At 39.4% G+C, this 20920-nt stretch overlaps 1 protein-coding gene across 2 annotated transcripts in view; it reads right to left on the bottom strand.

Annotated features, from left to right (window-relative positions):
• Positions 1-20920, bottom strand: part of dcc (DCC netrin 1 receptor) — a 350643-nt gene that overhangs the window by 92758 nt on the left and 236965 nt on the right. For both annotated transcript variants that reach the window (XM_085278885.1, XM_085278887.1), the window contains exons 13-14: positions 3172-3313; positions 561-671 (exon numbers count right to left, since the gene is read on the bottom strand). In XM_085278885.1, the coding sequence (XP_085135011.1) occupies positions 561-671; positions 3172-3313 (253 nt within the window). The remainder of the gene's footprint in view (positions 1-560; positions 672-3171; positions 3314-20920) is intronic.

Below are 20920 nucleotides of genomic sequence, written 5' to 3'. Positions count from 1 at the left end.
CTAACTTTAAAGCACTAAATCCTCCACTTATGTCTTTGCTGAGGGTGTTATAGAGTAGCTGCTGACAAACAAATTTGTTCAGTACTACATTATGGTTGTTTTGAATGCTAGATAGCAGTCCAAATGGAAGGCTCGGTGACTGTTACATAATTCAGAAGAAAGCAGAGGGAGAAAGAGATGTTTTTTATTTGGACAAATTAAAAAAAAACTCTCAAATGACATTTTTTATCTACCCTCATATGCAAATGTGCAAATTCTTTACGTTGTTCATGTACTGCTCATTCATTAGTATTTAAGCTTAAATGAAGCAAATCTTTCTGTTTTCTTACACATGGACGACTGCTTTTCCTTTTCTTTCCGCTTTATTCCATCTCCTCTCACATCCCCCTCCTTGAGCTAAAACTTCCATCAATCCACCCGACACCCTTCTTTAACTGGTTAAATATTTATGCGAGTGTTAGGGCAGTGGAGGTATTTACATCCTGTTATACAGATCACCGCTGTCACACACACATGCACACAAAAACACACACACACGCTCTATCACTCTCTGTTTTTACCATCCAGGTCATTCTCTGGCGTCTCAGCAGTGTACCAATCGCTGGCCGGGCCTGTACCATTTGCTGTCATTGCTGCTACCTGGAAACTGTACTGACTGCCCTTCTCTAGACCTGGAAAGAGAAAAAGAGAGTGAAAGCATGTCATTATGCCATCATCGTTTTCCTGTTGTACGGCTGTAAAAACACGGGTTTGCTGCTTATAACCGATTCACAATCAACACGGTGTCACAGTCATTAATGGTCATATATGGACCCAGTGCCACTCCAGGACTGAAAAATGAAATACAAAAAATACAATTCCTCAAATGGCCACTTGAGGCTCACTGTGATATCGACTGTGTGGTGATTGTTGTTTAAATTGAATAACTCCAATATTTGGATTTTTATAAAAGTTTAAAGTTTGCAATTGAATGTCAGCACAGGTAACTGTAGCAGGGAGCTGTGTACTAGTCTTCACCTACGCTAATTCAAAATGCTGAAAGGCTCCTCTGCACTGCACTTGTGGTCTTGGTGCCTTTTTCCACAACATTTCTAATGGACCTCTCTGACAGACCTTAAGTCTTATATAGGCTTTCTAGCTTAACTGGCCACTACCCAAGTTTATTTTATGATTCGAGAGCTTTTTCATTCATTTGAGCCAACATTTCAATTTACGACTGGACAGTGCCCTCACCCTTATTTTTAAAATTCAGTTGCTGCTAACCAGCTAGTTCTGCTCTTTCCAGTGTCGAGTGTTGCTACTGGCAGACTGGCCAGGTTGTAGACTTGCTTGGGAGATCTTCCAAATATCAGTGTCAGTAATGGTCCTGTTAGTGATGGACTCCCAAGTGGACCATTTACCGTGAGGTTGTTGGCTCACACCATAATTGTGCGCTTTCCCTCCATCCACCTTAGTTACTATAAAGATAGCAAGCTCTTTCCTCTCCTTTCTGGTAGCCTTTGGATCGTCTTTTTGGCACTGTAACCCACCCTAGGCCGACAGTGTTGGATTGCATAAGACCAACAATTTCCTAGTGCTTCAGGCAATTTAAGGCCTTGTCTAACATTTGAGTTGCACTCCACTTGCGCTCTGTGTGAGTTTTGAGATTGGCAGCTTAAATAGCCGGGTCTGCCGAGTCTCTCAGCTTCAAAAGGAGCCTTACCTTCTCATTTTTGTAGCCCACGCTAATTAACTAAAGTGGGAGCTGGTGTTACCGTTACTGCCGCAGAGGGGAGGAATTGAGCAAGGCTACAAAAAAGTACAACAAATAAAAGCTACCAGAAACCAGAGTGATTAAATCTGTGCTGCTGTCAGATTGTATGATTGGACCACTTAAGCCATCTAGCCTGATATCAGAACACTCAGAGTGTTACAGTCTATTAAGGAGCAGAGTTCAGAAGTGTTAAATAACTGTGACAATGATGCCCAGTACACACATGGCCAAGTAAACCTAGCATGTCATGCGTACCACAACTATGCAGACATTTGAGAAGACAGTACTCTGAAGAATATTTAATCATTCTCATTCAAAAAAGGAAACACATTTTTTTTACCTTGAAATTCCCACTGCTTGTTCCACTATGTGGGATAAGCAGTTAAGAAAGTGCATGGTTGGATTTGGGGCTTAGGTAATACGTGTCATTACATAAATGGAGTAAATTTAAGTTTTAATGTTAGCGTTAAGTATGTTTGTTTAATGTGCCGTTCTTTTCACCTCCTCTGAGAAGCTGAGTTTTTTTTTTTTTTATTCAAGAAATAATTTTATTAATTTAAATTTGTCTTTTATTATCAGACAATAAAAAGGAGTGATTACTGCTGACGGCCGGGCTTGCAGCAGGCGGATCAGATTCCAAACACGCACACACACAAAAGCAGAGCTGCCACTGGGCAATGAATTCTGATGCAGACAGACAGATGAAGATAACCATCAGTGGAAAATAATGAAAAGGAAGATCAGTTTCATTCAAATCCTGCAAACCTCAAATTGAAATAATAGCTGGTGGCAGTTTGAATGCAGACACACAATCACACACACAGACCCAGACTTGCAGCTGTTTTTCACCAAAGTAAAGAAATAAATTGACAGTTCCACAGACATATTAAAGCACACACACATATCTTTAGGATTTACGTCTTCTTTGTCTCTATTTGAAGATTTACGCATGCCCGACTGTCAGACTCCCATCACGTTCAGTGAAAACAATCTTCTGTGCTTTCATTAAATCCCCATATATATATATATATATATATATATATCTGGCTGCAGTCTTGCAGATTTGTACAGCAGTTTTTGTGTAGTTTGGGCCAAACAAACAGAGTCATTGTAAGAACAAAGAGTGCAGCTTTAAAATATTTATTTGGGAGAGAAAATGAGGGCAAATACAAAAGGATGAGTCTGGTGATATATTGTAGTCTCTGAGAGATAACAGCCCCCTGATGAGACTGAATTGATCCTACTAACAAGTACTGTGTGCATGAAAAAAAACAAGATATTTCTCTTTCTTCTGTGCTAAATTTCCCAACAAATGCTCCTGCTTGAGTGATGTTTTATAAAGCCAACAGCAGATACATCTTTAACCATTTCTCTTTTCCAGACTAAATCAAATCACATGCCAGTTTGAAGAGACTTACCAGTGAACAGGTACCAGAAGTTGTTGGGTTCGATGGCTTCCTGGTCTCCACGCCGGCCCGTCTTCCTGTATTTGATCTTGTAAGCTGTGATGATCCCATTCTGGGCACTGCGTGGAGGAGGCTGCCAGGATACTTTGATGCTCTAGAAAAAAGAAATAGAAAACAGTAAACAAAGGTGCCAAACATCATCTGACTGGTGATGAGGTTCATAGAGTTCATAGTCCTTCATACAGTTTCACTTCGATTCTTATTGTCCTGCAAATGTCTTGCGTGGTTGTCCTGACCCTGGTTATACCAAAGGTTTCGTCCTGTTAAAAGAGAGAGTTTTTTCTTCCCACTGTGGACAAATACTTATTCAAAAATATTCGTTTGATTTTTTTCTGGTCATTGATGGTTTCTCTCTATTATCGTAGGGTCTTTACCTTACAATATAAAGCACCTTGGTGCTTTATAAATAAAACTGAACTGAATCTAATTGGTTCTCTTTATGGGTCTCTCTGTTGTGTCTTGAACTTCTTTGAGGTCATTGTGAGTCTTTTTGAAGCAACTTTGTGCACCTTTGCAGTTGTTTTCCATTGTCATGACCCTGACTCATTTCAAAGGACAAAATATGGAGATCACACAGAAGAAAATGACATAAATCAAACAAGTCCAAACAACTCCACAAGAGCAGGAGGCAAGACAGCGCAAGACACACTGATTGCTTTGGTGACTGATGCTAAGTGAGCCACTCCCCTAATCCATGGAGCTACAAAAACCTGGCAATGCATCTAGAATCCTAAGGCCCATCAGAATTTGTTCCAGTTATTTGGGTAGTATAGTTATATATTTTGTAGTATGTATTTTATCTGTTTCTTTAAAATTCTCCTGCATCCCACTGTATCTTTTTAGATTTCTTTATAATCCCTATTCATCACTTTGTGAGCATGTTGGGCTCATTGGTAGTTGCTGTTTGTCTCTTTTTTCACCTGTTTCTGGACATTTTACAACTCTTTTTGAATGATTTGGGTTAATGTGTAGTCCAAATTATGTGTTTGTAATTATTTTTACATCGCACTTTCTGTGTCTTTCTTGCTCGCTTCTGGTGTGGTATTTTTGTCTCTATGTGGTTTGATTTACAGGTTTTATGGGCAGTTTGGGTCATTTAATGTAGATTTAAAATCTCTTAATTTTGGGTAATAATTCAGAATCATTTCCAACCACCAACATAAAATTTTGTTCCAAAATTATAGACCTATTATCAGAGCGATAATGTGGCTTTCAGTTTAATAGTCCATGTCCAAATTAACTTTTAAAATCTGAATTTAAAAAAGAACATTAAAGACTCATTTTTTCAGCTTCAACCCTCACCAGCTCACATGGAGTATTAATTATCTAGAGGCATACCAAGGTTGACGTGACAGTATGATCTTTACATTGATATCATGGTTGTGATATGCTCCATGGATTTGGGAATTACAAAGTGTTTTCTATTCTGTATGTATGGGCAAATAAAATATTAAATAATCCCGAGGGTGGAACTTCAACTGCATGCTGTCAAAATATATCACAAACACATAAATACAGCATAATTTCTGGAAGTATTGGTGTTCATCGCAGGAGAGTGTGAAAACGGTCTGCATGCAAATCTGATCAGCAATCAACAGAGAAGCTCATCTGGCTTCTGTTGTGTTTCTATTTCAATTTGCACGTGTGTGAGTGTGTATCTGTGTGTTTGGGTGTGTGTCGCATGAATTTTAATTGCTTTATTTGCATGTTAACAACCCACCTCTGACACACACAAACAGACACACACACGCGTGCTCACACACAACAGATGTTTGCCTGGCCCCCAGTGTGCTCTGCTCTGTGAGGCAGCTGCCATCAACCAGCCTGCTGATATACTCAGTGTGACCCAAAATGTGTGTGTGTGTGTGTGTGTCAGGTGGGCTGAACATTAATGAATGAAGATTAATGAATTAGAATAGAAAAATCCTCTCTGTGTCTCCGTTGCTTTTTTCTCTCATCATATGAATCTCTTTCAGACGTTCACCTGATACATGTGGGTGTAACTGATAATAACAGAAATCCCAACTTAAACTGATAAACTGGAGGATATTTAGAAATTTTACGGAAGGAGGAAATGATGTGTATTGGATAAAATAATCCCCCGTGGCTTGTTTTTGACATCATTACCCTCAGTCAGAATTATAGGTCATGTGACTTTTAATTAAATTCCCCTACTGTAGAGATCAGACACAGCAAATATACTGCTTAGTAGTTTAGCAAGGTTAGCTTGCGTATAAAGTTATAAAGATAATTTATCCTCAGTACAAATGCGTATGTAAAATATCCCAAATTAAAACATGTTTTTGCTTTGTTCATTTAGTTTATTAAGCATACAAGATGTGATCAAACCTCAGTTATATGCATTGAATATTAAAACTACCATACAATAAAGTGAAAAACTTTAAACTAAGGGGTCTAAAACATCTAGAAATCTAAAGATTCTGTACTAACCCCAGACTATATCTTCTTCTAGTTACGTATTTATGTTATTTCTCTTTATTGTTAGACTGGAATTTGTTGATTATGAGCTTGATCATGCAAAACGTGCCTGGCTGAATTTCATGAAACTTCATGAAGAAGTGGAAACATCCCTACACTTTGGTGTGTACTACATTGCAGATGTCGTACAACAACAACAAACTCTGGTGAATGGCTGACATGTGTTGCAAAAGAGATTGTAGATATAGCATGCCTAATATGAGAAGTTTTTATTTAGATGTGTAGAAGGGTATTAACTGAGACACTGGCTGAATTAGGTGGCAATAAAATAATGTGATTAGATGACCACACTACAGAGCCCAGGTGCTTCAATAACACTGCGAAGCTTTAGTGAGTTATGTAACTTTTCCGTTAGGACCCAACAGGCTTGGGCCGTGGTGCTGCACAGGGTTCGTGCATGTTGTTCATGAAGTCATACCTCAAAGTGCTTTTTAAACATTATTGAATTAAATGTGATTTGTGATGTGACATTTTTAATACATGCTGGACGCTCTGTTTTGAGTTTATGTTCATTTTGTAAAAATTGGAGTCTTAATCAGTTTTACCTCAGTGTTGCATCTGACCAGTTAATTATTCTTTCCAGTTTCCAGTATAAGTACTTTTGGTCTTTTTTAAAGACTGTGCGTGTTGCTTTCCACTCACCTAAAATGACCAGACACATGTGTGTCACCAGTCCTTGAAGTTAAAGTTTTGAATAGTTCTCATAGTGTTGTGTATTTGGGTCTTTGGTTCGTTATTCAGCCAATCTAGAACCAACATCTTTTGTTGTCACCCTTTAAAAAAAAAAGGTAACTAAATGGATTGTCATATGCCAACATGTGAACACACATTCACATGTTGCCGTATTAACACATATTTAAAAAGACACAGAGCAATGGTGTGTGGATCCCTGCTTCAGCTGCGGTGAAGTCATTGGGCCAACAAGCAGTTTAAATATTCAGCCAGTGTTACTGTGAGGATGGCCGCAGAGGAATTCATTAACATTTAGCTGCACCTGTTCCCTCTGCTGCTCCTCATCCAGCTAATTGATTACAGCAGAACTGATTATGAGAGGAAAGAGAGGGAGGAGGGGGAAGAGAGGAGAGGCAGAAGGATGGAGGGGGTTGGGGATAGGGACAAACTGAATATATGTGAGAGTCGGCCAGATTCCTCCATACACACTCTTTCTCGCTCTCTCTCACTCTCTCTGGTCGGGCATCGCCACGTGCTTCATTAACTAATTAGCCACTTTGACAGGACACAGTTGGATGTGAGGTCTCCATGGAAACAGTTCAGAAGTTAAATTCATGTTGCAACAACTCCCATGGGAACAAAAAGAGGGAAACCGTGAAGGAGGACAATACTGCTAGCATACCGACTCTCCATCTGGAGAGCAGTGCTCCTCTTCCTCCTTAACAGCTCCTTTTGTTCATTTTAGGCTCTTTCACTAAATATACCACTTTCAACGTAACTTTAAATGCAATCAAGTCCTACTGAAGGTACTAAGGCTCATCCAAATGCACAATCTAAGGAACCAAGGTCAGATTTCACAGTCACTCGGGTGGACAGATGAACTCACATGTGGTACGACACCAGTGACACTGCAGTGAACCTGAACACAGTTTTGCAGTTTTGCTCACCAACCAATGGCAGACACTGTCTGAACTGACATGGACACATCGTCTGAAAAGAAAACATATGGATAGAATTTCTGTATCCAAAAATTTGAAGCTATTAAATAGGCACATCATAATGTTCCTTGACTCTGCCTGTAAAAATCTAAAACACTCCCTCATGTTCAGTATTATTATCTCATGAACATCTGCACTGCTTTTGGCTGCATGGAAATATCGTTTTGACAACTTGCACTTGTGTCTCATTCACACTAGCTGGATCTCCATCAGTGTGTCACCAGAGTGACCTAAGTTCTAGTAAATCGTGGCAATCTCGAACAAAAGAAATCTTTCCTCTGTTCTCCCTCAGTTGCCTTTAAAAGCTACAGTCGAACTTTAAAAATGAAAGTCTTGATGATAAATTAATGGAGCACAAAGGTGAAAAAAGACAGGCACAACCCCAGTCTCACTTCTCAACTGCTCGGCCATAGTCGGACACCCAGTTCTCATGACATCTAACAAAATGTGTCAGTTTGAAACAGTAGTTCATGTTTTCTTGTTTTATCGATGCACACTGTCATCAGTGTGCTTTTAGACTGAATATTCCCATTCTTCATTATGTATGTGCTGAAAACATGCCTCTAAAACAGCCATCCATCCATCCAGGTGGTAGGAGAATAAACACGCATGTATCAAACATCCTTTGCCACAGCCATGTTTTCCAGGCACTCCTAAGGGATGCCAAGGCATTTTGAACCATATACGTACAGAATCCTTGTGGCAAGCCGTACATTTGCTCTGTGCTCTGCTTCCAATTTTCATAGCCATAGAATCTCCAAGAATAGACACCCAGGAGGCTTGATCAGTTGCACCAGCCACCTCGTCTGGCTCTTTTCAATGCAAAGGAGGTAGCGTATCTCCAAGACTGACCTCAGCCTCCCGAGAGAGAAAACTCATTCTCGCCATTTGTATTCACAACTTTATTCTTTCTGTCACCAACCAGAGTGCATGACTATAGGTGAGCGAATGTACAACGACTGGTGAATCAAAAACCTTCTTGCTCAGCTCATTCTTCCCCAAAATAGCCCGCTATAACACCAGCATTGCTATGGATACTGCATAAAACTGCCAGTTCATCTCACGCTCCACCTTCTCACTTTTCATAAATAAGATCCAGATATAGTTAAACTCCTACACTTGGGGTAACAAATATCTCCCACTAAAAAGGACAAAATCTCATGAAATCCTATAAAACTAAGACTCTATTAAACTGTAAAGAGTTTGGCAATATAAATACCAGTATCTGCTGACATATTTGTGCAGTTGTGTGTAGAGTATAGAGAGGACTTACCATCTTGTGGCACTTTCCAGCAATTTTCTACTACGTGTTCATTATTTAACAGACTCAAGTCTTATAGAAGCAGTGTGTAAAGTTACAAAAAATGTCAAAAATCATAATCATTAGAACGAACTGCCTCACAAATCAAACCAGCAGTGTATACTCAAGCAATTGTACAACCATGTCAACCTTATTATTAAATACATTTTAAGTACTGAGACCCATAAACCTCCATAACACAGTTTCCTGATTTTCTGCTGCCTTTATTTACATATTTGCGCAGTTAAAGAAAGTCTTAAATACAAACCATCTCATGTATTAATGTCAGATGTACATTGGATATATTTGGTAGAAATCATGTCTCTCAATTAAAGTGTGCTGTGTCCATTCATTTATTGAGCTTCATGGCTTAAATGTCACTGAATGAACTAAATGGGATCCATGGAACAATTAAGCTCATATCAGAAGTATTTTCTTTAGAGGTGAATTGGCCTCCAGCTGTATTGAAACACTGGATGATTTCATTCTATTTTATCCTAGTCTGGAGCAGAAAATGTCGGGAACAGAAATCCCTCCTGCAGCTGCTTTATATTCAGAGGTAGATGACATTGTAAAGCAGCAGGGTGAGCAAAGGCACGGCCTCATTCACCACCTTCAAACAGGCAGAGCGCTTCCGTCTCTTTTAATTTTCCCTCAGAGGACACCAGGAAAAATACACGGAGGCCCGCAGAAAGCTGAAGATAACGCTGATAATAATACAGATAATAATCAGACAGCCCTGATAATCACAGTGGGGGCGCACACATCTTGTAGAAATTTAATGAAGATAACCAAAGACATGCCAACCCTGCTCTGGTGTCTCGTACTTCACGTAAATTCTTCTATGTGCAACACAGGCTTCAAAACTTATTAAGTTCCCTGATGAACCAGGAAAGTGTTTAAAACCGGTTGGGACTCTTCACACCAGGCAGGATATTCTGAAAACCGCCATTTACTGCCAAACCCTTGATTCAAGCTGCCCCATCTGGCAATCCAAGTCGAGGGAGTACTCTGCTTAACACTGGGGCTGCTGAGAGTCCAGCTACACTGGCAACTTGGATGAAAATGAAAGTGGATGGATGAGCATCACCACCAAAGAGGAAACACAATAACCACAACACATTTTGAGTAACAGAAAACCAGCAGAACTGCAAAGAGAATAAACTGAAAAAGTTTTTTTTTTAAAAAACAAAATATTTTAATCTACATCATCCATTTAGAGACCTTGCAGGGAAGTTTCAACACTCTGTACTCATCTTTTTAAACTTTATGCTAATCAAGTTTTTTTTTTTTTTAAGAAATAGAGGTTTATATGAAATCACACTAATGCAAGTGCGTCCTATATTATCCATCTTCTTTACTGCTTGTGAAACATAAGACCCCCAAAGAGCCTGCCCCACCTGACACAGGGAAACAGGTGAGGTGCACTCTAAAGAGGACACTGGCCCATTATAGAGCCAAGACAAAGAGACTGACAACCAAACACTGTCACCCACATCAATTTAGAATCATCTGTTAAGCTAACAAGTATGCCTTTGGACTGTAGGAAGAAACACACAAGGTCAGGAAGTACATGCACACTTCAGACATACAATTCCCAACCAACCAGAACCTTCTTGCTTTGAGACTCTTCCATCTGGTTCCTCTTCCATCAGAGATTCTTCCATCTGGTCACCATCTAACATTTTGTTAGACACATTTTGCACATCTTGTCCATTTTGTCCGAGTTTTGACACCTGAGTATACATCAACTGTTTGATGACAACCATTAAAATAGTTTCCAGGTTTTTAGAAAAGCAGTTGCTTAGACAGAGACCACCCTCACTAATGTCTGACATGCACCCAGTCACATGCTCTAGAAAAATATGAAATATGACAGAAACTACTAGATTGAGAAAAAAGCCTTGAGGGTTACTCCTAGTCAGCTTTCAAGGGGTAAAGAGTTTAAAAAGTGTGATGTAAATGTGAGAGGGAATTGTTGTCTGTGTCTCTGTGTTGGCCCTGAGATGGACTGACAACCTGTCCCCTGTCTCTCACTGCTGAGACAGGCTTCAGCCCTCCACAAGCCTGAAATGAACAAGTGGTTAACAAACTTGATGGAAAGATGAAAGATGAAAAGTCAGGTGAGATTCACAGTGGCAAAGTCCCAATTCCTATCCAAACTATTTCAAGCCCTCATGAACTCGACCACTCAGTGGACCCCTTGCTGGCAGCATTTAAAGCTTCGCTTTGGGCTGCTGAGAACCATGACATGACTGATCATCCCTTGTCTGTCCACATCCTGTCAGTGAGGCAGACAGTGAATGAGGTGAATGAGGAGATGCAAAAAACAAACTAGTGCTAAAATTGTAGTTCAGTCAGGACCACTACAGCTCACAGAAGACCAATATTTCCATCTGCAGTCATTTATACTTGGCAGTATCTGTTGCTGTTGATATCAGCTGATCTTCTGGGATTATAGCTGAGCTTGGCTTCGTCATCTGGCTAAACTAATGCCGTATTCGATTCTTTCACTTTAGATGATGATCACTTCCTCTTACAAACCTCCTGTATCTTCTCTGGCTCTGTAAACCAGAGCAGGTATTTAGAAACTCCAGTCCTGCTGATTCAGGACATGGTCCATTTAATTTATGGGTACAGTTGGTGTTATTGTATTTGGAGCTGTACTTCGACTGTTTGTGCTGCTGAGCAATTTGTGCGATCGATGTATGAAAAAGCTTTGAAGAACAACAAAATGTTCAAGTGAACCTGGAATTAATTCAGTGGGCTTCTCCTCTCTTTCTATATGCTGAGCTGCAGTGTGAACACGGCATACAGAATAGCTCATCCACCCTGTGACCTCCACACACACACACACACACACACACACACACACACACACACACACACACACACACACAAAGGACCAGGTGGGTAAACACTCCCTGAATTCAATCTGTGATTGTTTGTTTATGTCCTCTGGGTGAGAGCTGCAATCACACTGACTGTGTGCCAGTGTGTGTTTCTGTAGGTGTGTGTGTGCACGCATGTGTTTAAATGCCCTCTGGGTAAAAAGAGCAATCACACGGAGGGCAAAATGTCTCTATTTGGTCGGCAACAAAACATGCAATGCCATGCTGCACTGTTCTGTGTGTGTGTTCTGAAAACTAACAGCTGTTAGGGTTTATACCAAAAATACACTTGATATATGTGTGTATGTATGAGGAGTTGGTCACTTGCATATAGAGAATATTAATAGAAAGGACCTATCCTGTTTATCCTGTTGGGCTCTGCTAGAGTAGCTCTGCGTGATTCACAGTTTAAAAAATCTCATTTATCTAATACTGGGCGTCTGCGCAGGCCCACAATTCATCCTGTATGAAACAAGCTCTTAAAGCGGCTCCTTCTTTAAAGCTAACTTTCTGCTTGTTGGCTGTCCCTCATGAAAAAGAGTTTTGTTTTGTGGACAGGGCGTTTTTCTTCCTAACATGAAATGTGAACATATCCCCTCCCTATGATATCACACAGATCCAAGAGTAAAAAAAAGTGTGTGGAATTGAGTTTAGAGCGAGGATTATATGTACTTACATTTTCTATAGATGTAAACTTATCTGTAAAGAGGATATTCATATAAAACAGGTACTGTCCCTCTGTTTTTCACTGGTAAAGATTATTTAAAAGCCTATTTAGTTTTATTCATTTGTAAGTTTTCTTTATCTGGGAGCAGGACGCGGGAGGATTTCCCACTGAACTGGACAGTCTCTCACAGGGCAGGTGACACAGAGTGACAGAGACAATCATACACAATCGCATTCACACAGTCGATGCAGAATCACCAAACAACCTAACAAGCATGTATTTGGAGTGAGTGGAAACCATCATACACATTATAAGAAATTGTTCATCCAGCCTGATTCTTTATACCAGGTGTTCCCAGACACCCACTGCCTGACACTCGCCGGTGTTGTTACTCATCTCCAATCGTTGAGTTTTGTGTGGAGTCATCGTGGTAACAGGATGATTAGACCCTCAGAAACAAAGCGAAAAGCATAATTATCAGTTTGCTGTCATTCATCAGGTTCTGTGCATCCTTCCCTCCAAATCACCATCATTGTAACATCTCCTGAAGCTCTGCATCAGGATAATATCAGACTGCTAAACAGTCCCACTCTGATTGGACCAGGGAGGGTCCTGTGTCCTCATAGTTTCATGTCTTCAATTATGTAACCTGAATCCAGTTTATTGTTTTGTTATTCATCACAACTGTCCTACGAGGTGAGGAGGATTCCTAATGAGCAAAACCCAACCTGGTGATGAATGTTGATCAGATTAGTTCAATCAATGCAGGACTTTTGGTCATGGTGGCTCATTAATAACTACATTGTAACACAGATCCACTAGTTTAAACACAACAAGACTGCATAATTATATCCGTCAGTTTTTAGGCTTTTATTATGCAAATGCTTTGTTCTATTTCATGACTGACTTTTAAGTGTATATTTACTGTTGATTTAGTGACTCTTATGTATAATTGACATTTTGTAGCTGTAGAGCACTTTGGCCAACTGAGGTTATTTAAAATGTGCTACAGAACACTTCTAAATTAATGATGTGAAATTAAAGATCTACAGTCCTACTTGTCTTTGTGTCCACCAAAGAAAAACATGAATATATGTTAAATTGTTCAACTGCCTGCTGTTAGTGCTGTTAGTACTTTTTTCTAACGTACAGTTAACAGCAGCTTGTGACTGGAAGAAAGAATCAAAGCTAAACAAGTAAATGATCAGATAAAGGTTTTTCAATAAATCAATAAAACCATAACTAAAATTTGTCTTTTTACCTTCTGGATGATTGATTAAAGTTGTCTTTGTGAATAAAACTTAAATATAATACAATGGCAATGGGGAAAAAATGTGTGTGAGATTGTATTTGTACAGAAGCTGTGGGGACATATTTCTGTTGACACAATGAGCAGTGTTGGGACTAACACGTTATTAAGTAATGCGTTATAGTAACTACGTTATTATTGTGGTAACGAGCACGGTAACTAGTTATTATGCCAAAATCAGGAACGCGTTAGTCGTTACTGGGATTTAGATAGGGTCGTTACTCGTTACTTCGTGTGGTGGCTATCGCGGAGCTTCCACAGATTCAATAACATTAGCAAGTGGTGGAGGCCAGCAGGTGGATGAAGGAAAAGGGACGCAGAAGGAAAAGAGACCCGAGGCGGCCGCCGGTCCAAGTGTGAACTGAACTTCAGGTAAGAAGTTATGACCTGCAGTCTCTCTGGGTCAGATATAAACCAAGTTTAGGTGGAGTTTATTTTCGTTATTCTGACTTTTTCCGTACTGCATGCTAGCTAGCATGACGGAGTTTCTATAGAGCTGGGTGGGTGCTATGAAGTTAATGATGTTGAACTTTATTTTGTTCATAAGTTATTAGAGTTGCCAACCGTCCGGTCTGGTATTCAGAGAAAATATTACGCGTTTCTTATTGAGGTGAAAAGGAACAGTTTGTCCCGTAATTCAGCTACAATGGAAAAGGCACAAAGCTGGAGTTATTCTGTGTCTTTGCTGCACAGCTGCCTCTTCTTCTCTCATCCTCTCCCCCTCCCTCTCCCGTTTCTGCTTCAATCATGAAAACTGATCAATGATCAGCTGATCGGCTTTTCTCTCTTGTTTGTTTATCGCTCACTTTGCTCCGAAAGAGGAAACCAACCGATGTCGTGCTAAACAACAGTAGCGCATTTAAGCTTGATCAGCTATTGTTAGAATTTATTTAATATTAATTTCTAATATCAGCTGATGTTTGCTGGAGCCACAGCTGTAAACCTCTCTCGTGGAAATATGCACATTATCTTTTCCTTTCTATTGGTAGGTGGCACAGTGCACTTGTGGCAAGTAAGCAAGCTAGAAGACTGGCAAAGTTATGGAAGCAACACACTAACAAGAGAATTCTGAGTAAAACCAAAGTTACTTTCCCTAGTAACTAGTTACTTTGAAAGTAACGAGTAACTTGAAGTAACTGAGTTACTTTTGAGAGAAGTAACTAGTAATGTAACTAAGTTACTATTTTAAAGTAACTTACCCAACACTGACAATGAGTGATATCTGCATTTAATAGTGAGGATCTAGTGTACGGGTAGGGTGAGGGTTGAGTTTTGTCACCAGGAAATGAATTTAAGTCAGTGTGTGTCTAAATTCAAAATGGTGGAAAGTTTTAAAATCGGAGCTTCTTTGTAAAGAAAAGGTCACGGTCAGCAGTACTTCACACATCAAAACGTTCCTGAAATAACTCCAAACTGTATGATGTCACGATGTCAAAAACAAAATTCAATTAAACCGCTGCATCGAAGGCCCCGAAGGATATTTTCCCCTGGCAACAACAGTCAAGAGCTAAGTTTGAGACGAGGTCTGATATGTAAATTATTTTAATTAACTGAGTCGTTCTACATGGTCTTTTGTATTTCAGTTTGAAGGAGAACTTTTATACTTGTTACGGCCAAAAAAGGAACTGCTGTGATTTTCCATTACAGACCTCCAGATTTAAGGTTTAAAAGCAATTTTGAATTGTGCCTGAAACCCAGCTGCTCTGACAAGGGCCAAACGTTGCTAAAGTTGACTAAAAGAAAGGTTAAAAAAACAGAAATAGAGACACCACGAGGAGGCTCTGCCATTCATAATATATAGAGAACTGTGCAAAAGCTTTAAGCACTGTTGTTTCGCTTCTATCACGCAGTGTCATCAGGGAGCCATCTGACTCATAAAGAAGTATCTTTTGAAACAAAGACAACTACAACAGATGGTGTGATCCCAGCAGAGGGATGATCTAAAGAGTCTGGGATTGCATGAAAACACAGAAGGCATTGTTTTCTTCAGTGACATATTGGTACAATAGCTGTCTTTGGGGGGGAACTTCATTGAAATAATAATCAATTTTTTCAGATAAACCAATCACAGACATCTAACTGAAACCTAATCTCAGGGTATTAATGTAATAACAACTGTGTGGGTTTCAGTCTTTTCATGCTACATGTGCTGCTGCTAACTTAGTTCCAGCTAGGGCCACCGTTGTGGGGGGATGAAGGTGGAGGTTGGGGTGCTGGCGCCTATCCTAGCTGCCATAGCACAATAGCAGAGGTACACAATGGACATTTTATCAGAATATCACAGGGCTAACACAAGACTGTTCACATTCACACATAGAGCCACTCCACATAAAACCGCTCTATATGGATTAACCAATCAACTCCAATCATCTTTGGACTGTGGGAGTAAGCAGCAGGACCAAGTGCTGCAGATACTAGGAGAACCTGCAGAAAGGCCCCAACCAGCCAGCGGATATGAACGCAGGAACTTTTTTCTATGAGGTTTTGGTGCCAATTATTCCACCACTATGCTGCCATTCATGGATGGCACAGTTAAGAACTTAAATAGAAAAGTAAAATGTTCAGGGATTTACTAGAATGAGTATGATTCTCTCTCTTGTATCCATCTGCTTACATTCTTACTTTTGTTACCACCAAAAAGTAAGAATGTAAGGATCTTGGTCACTTAGACAAGAAAAGCTTTTTTCCATCATCCACTTGTGGTCTGCTGGCATTTCTGAACTACAATTCTAGAATACAAGCTGAATGAAGTCTTTGTGAATTTTTCTCTATTTATTAAAATCTGTATCTGTGGCGAACGTGCTTTTTCTCTTTCCCAGAGAGCAAAGCTTGATCTTCTGATTCTTTTGTCTGTCTGCTTTAGAAATTTCAGTTAAGCCATTATTTGCTATAAAAAGGACTCTTTTGTTAGGAATAACTATTAAACTTCTGACACTTTTGCTTCTGATATCAGAATTGAACTTAATCAGACATTTGAGGTGTGAGTTTCAGGCACATGAAACAAACAAGCCTTACTCTAATGTGGACAGTCAATCCTTCAAGGTCATTTTCTCAGACATGTCCAGACCACGGGGAGCTGATAGGTTGCTCCCTTGAATTCCTTTTTCAACTACTTAACTCATATGTTCACAACTTTCACCATAACCACAAACTTATGAGATAGAATCAACTGGGATTTCTTGGTTAGGATATCCAGTAGTAATTCAGTGCTGGGTCTCTTGCTAATGCCTCAGTCTCACTAGCAAAACCAGCTGTTGGGGATCATGGTATGACAAAAATAAGACTGCAACCACTTGCAGTGAGTTACTATTGTCAAGTCAGTTTTATTGCATTATGTACTGGCATTCATGTACAATCTGATAAATCTATAAAAATTACAAATCTGCTTCCATCTGTTGCAAGTCTTCTCCATACACAGAGTACTTGCCATATTAAGTATTTATATTCTAGACAGAACCTCACATATCTGAAGCAGAAATTCCTCTAGAAAGAAGAAGAGTCATGTAGTTGCTGAAAGGTGGCAATTTAACTGCAAAATAACACCTTGCTTCTATGTACGAATATACTCAGAAGGCAAACAGCTGAGTCAAGTCATTCATCAGTAGACTGACGCAGACTGAGTGAAACGTGTTCGCAATCTGCCTTTGGTTAGAAATTACACACTAATTATATGCAAAGCTGTTCGGACACAACGGGCCTCCCTTGCAGCTTTTTGCAATCAGTCTCCAAATCTTTCCTAGTCGTAAGGAGGTTGCAGTGCTATTTACACAATGTGTGACCCAGCCGCAAGACCAAGCAGTTTTTTAGCAGTTCTCAGTTGAGGAGTCCACAGTTTCTAAACCTGAAAGCAGTGCGTCGCAATCTTTGCTTACCACCTGGTACCCTTTCTATGTTTGATTCCCTGCAACTTTGTCCACTTCTTGAAAATTGAAAATTAAGCTGAAGGATCACTGGAGGAGACCCAGCACCGATCATAGAGGCACAGGGACAAAGGAAGTAAGAGAACTTCCAGTGAGAAATTTAAAAGCAGCAGCTGTGCTGAAAACAGTCCAGATGTAATGGGGAAATGATCATGAATGAGATATCAGCCATATTTTAATGTGAGAAAGGTTTGGATTTTTAGCTTATTCTCAGAAGTTTTTGATCACATTTCATATTTCTAACATTAACACAGTTATAGCTGCAGGCTGATTTAGTAGAACAGGTCTCTGATGAGTCAATCAAGTATCACCTGAAGCATTAATACAAAGATATAAATCTGTCCTTTAGTACAAAGATGTAAAGGTTATCACGGCCATTGATTTGGCTCAGTTTAAATACAGTAAATATTTCTCGTTGACTGTACATGACAGCTTCTTTTGTTTTTAAATGTTCCCGAATCTTAAGATTTTTACTGATTATTTCCAGGTTCTTGTGGAAATACGACAGAGTTAAAATATTTATACAAGAATACATGTGGAGGGAGACTGAGAGGCCTTAGGCAACTCCCTAACGAGGATGTTAACTTTCTTGTTTTGTCAACTGTGTCATGGTCCTGGGCCATGTTGGCCCAGTATCCTTAGTTTCCGTGTGTTTTGTATTTTGTTCCTTATTTACATTTAGTTTAGTTTGCGTTTGGGTCAAATTCCTGCCTGCCACACAGCCGAATCATGACAAACTGTCAAAATTAAGAAGTGAAATTTCATAAAGAACTCTGAAAAACCCAATTTTATCCCCTAAAAAGTTAAATTAACATCTTGTATTGAGCTCAGTTGGACTCCTCACTGCTATTTCCTTTAATTAATATTTAGACGAGTCTCTAAAGTCTCCAGACTAACATTCCTGTGGAGACTCACTAGGAGGTTAAACTGCTTCAGCAGGAACCTTTTTTGACGAAATTGTGAACCAACAGAGCTAAAAGTTTGTAGTATGAGCTGATTCTGACCAAAATCCACTCCTGATCCTCAGTCTGACAGCCATACATATACACAGAGTGACCCTAGATGGACTCTCCAGAGAATTCTGGGTAAAAGCCCCACAGCCTGACATACTGTAAACTCTGTGCTGTGTGTTCAGCCAAGCATTCAACAACACACACTCACACACACTCGCAGTAACGCTCCACTGACTGGAGGAAAGTTGAGGAAATGTCAGATTTGTCTGAAAAGTTGGTTTGACAGCAGAAACTTGACAAGATCGGAAAGATTCACATTTTTTTCCTTCAGCAACACGCTACAGAGAAACTGACTGAGGCAGGACTCACATACACACAGACACACTCTGGATAGCTGTTTGTGTGTGTATGTTTGTGAGACACACAATTAAGGAGTGATTTGGTCACTGCAGAAGTTTATAATTTGTATTTAGTTTTAAATATTTCACTATGAAACACATTTCTGTGTCGATGCTTATTTATGATCAACCAAATTCAGCTTAGAGTAGTTAACATGTTTTTGTTGCATCAGAATCATTAAAGCTCACATGTCTTTGATCTGAAGTGGATCTTTTCTGCTCCAGTTTAATTTTTTAACCTTCACCTCTTCTAGCGTGAGCATCTTTGTGTCATTCACTGTTTAAGATAAGATTATTTGGACTTCTCTCGCTCTTTTGGCCAGCTTTCTTCAGGCTGGCATCTCCTCTTTGAGAAGACATATGAACTGCAGGTGGGTGGGACTTTTTGTTTGAGATGACCATATAAGGATATATGTTCTCTGTGACATCATGGGGAGAAAATAATAGAAAAAAACTGTCTGTAACGGAATCTTCTGGCTCATCGGGTTTATTTGCACTTCCACTGACCTCATTCTTTGAAACTTTGGCCATGCCTAAAATGAACATCCCTAGTGAGGCAGTATATGTGTGACAGAAAATGAGAATAAGCAGAAAAACTCCTTTTAAGTCACTGTTATACTTCAACTTTCACATCTTTGAGCCTCCTGTGAAAATGATTTGGGAAGGCAGCCTACGGAATAAAGCAAAGCCTGCAAACCAGTTCAGGCAGTCGACTTGAGCAGGTTCTTCATCTACATATGATACTGTCACTTCAGCAAACATCTAATGCAATCATGCAAATTACTGCTGTCACTCCCCACTCCCTGCAGTGTTGTGCTGTGCTGAGCATAGTGTTCTGATGTTGGGAGTAATGAGGTCAAAGCCAGTATAAGCGCTGTACATTCCCATAGTGAGTGTGAGTTGGCTGATTGCATTAAAAAGTCCACTGCAAAATACACCAATCAGCTGTATTAAAACCACTGACAGGTGAAGCTGCAATCATCTTGTTGCAATCCAGCTTTCTCCTGGGAGACCTATGATCCTGGGAATCACATGGACATTTTTTGACCCACACCACCCATATAAACTACAGACTCAACATCACCTGTGCAGCAGCACACCAGTACAAAGCTCCCCTATTACACTCCAGTAATGGATTGTTTTTATTTTAGCACATGCTAAATTGCTAATATGGAAAATTACCAGAAAAAAGAAGACGACACATTCAAATTATTCTTTTAAAAGCAGTTATTTTCATGAACAATCACATAGTGTGTGCTGCAATTCAAACAACCTGTTTCCTTTCCTTCTATAAAAATGCTAACATACACACTCGGCTAACAGGGTGTGTTGTCAAAGTATGTAGCAATCATGAAGCTATAATGTTTAGAAAATAAAGGTTTATTTATTCAAATATTTTAAATGTGTTTGGTATAAACTAACTGATCTTTTAAATAACTTGCATTATTTTTGATGTTGTTATTTTATTCCAGACTTTTAAATCTCAGTGGGGTTTTTTAATATATTGTCTGTTTATATAAGTTTGCTTGATGGTTACATGATCACTGCTAAATGTAAAAAATGTGATAGATAAAGAAATCTTTGATCCTTGATAAAGGTAGCATTGACGCGCCGTGTTATTATCTAGAGAAATCAAACAGCTTTTATAAAAGCTACCATACAGATACTGCAGTCACTTCACTGAGTTTCCTTTCAAAGTTTCAGAGTTTGGCCACAACCTTGATCTCAGTATCATGAAGGATGACAAACTGAGAAAGTGCTGAAATCTACAGAAACAAACTGTGCACTGATGCTTTCTCTCATCTCATCACGCTGAAAAAAAGAAGAAAAATCTGACGTTGAAAGAATATTGGGGGGCCTGAAGATACACACTTCGCTATGTTGACAATATAAATTTGATGTCCTCAGTGGTGGTACTGACTTATGATCATCTTACACAACTTTCACCGAATTCATAATGTCTGCTGCATGGAGAACATCTGTTTAGAGGACAATCAGCTTGAGCAGATCTTTTTGATTGCCTTTGATGTGTCTGAAATTTGTAATGTTTACCAGAAAGTCAACATTTGGTAGCAAAAACATTTTCAACTAACC

This window comes from Mchenga conophoros, linkage group LG7 (assembly GCF_057382185.1).
Source record: "Mchenga conophoros isolate Kocher_MC1m ecotype Shallow Benthic linkage group LG7, M_conophoros_male_GT1.1, whole genome shotgun sequence".
Classification (NCBI taxonomy): Eukaryota; Metazoa; Chordata; class Actinopteri; order Cichliformes; family Cichlidae; genus Mchenga; species Mchenga conophoros.
The sequence above is the reverse complement of the archived record's forward strand: the minus strand, read 5'-3'. Positions and strand labels throughout refer to the sequence as shown.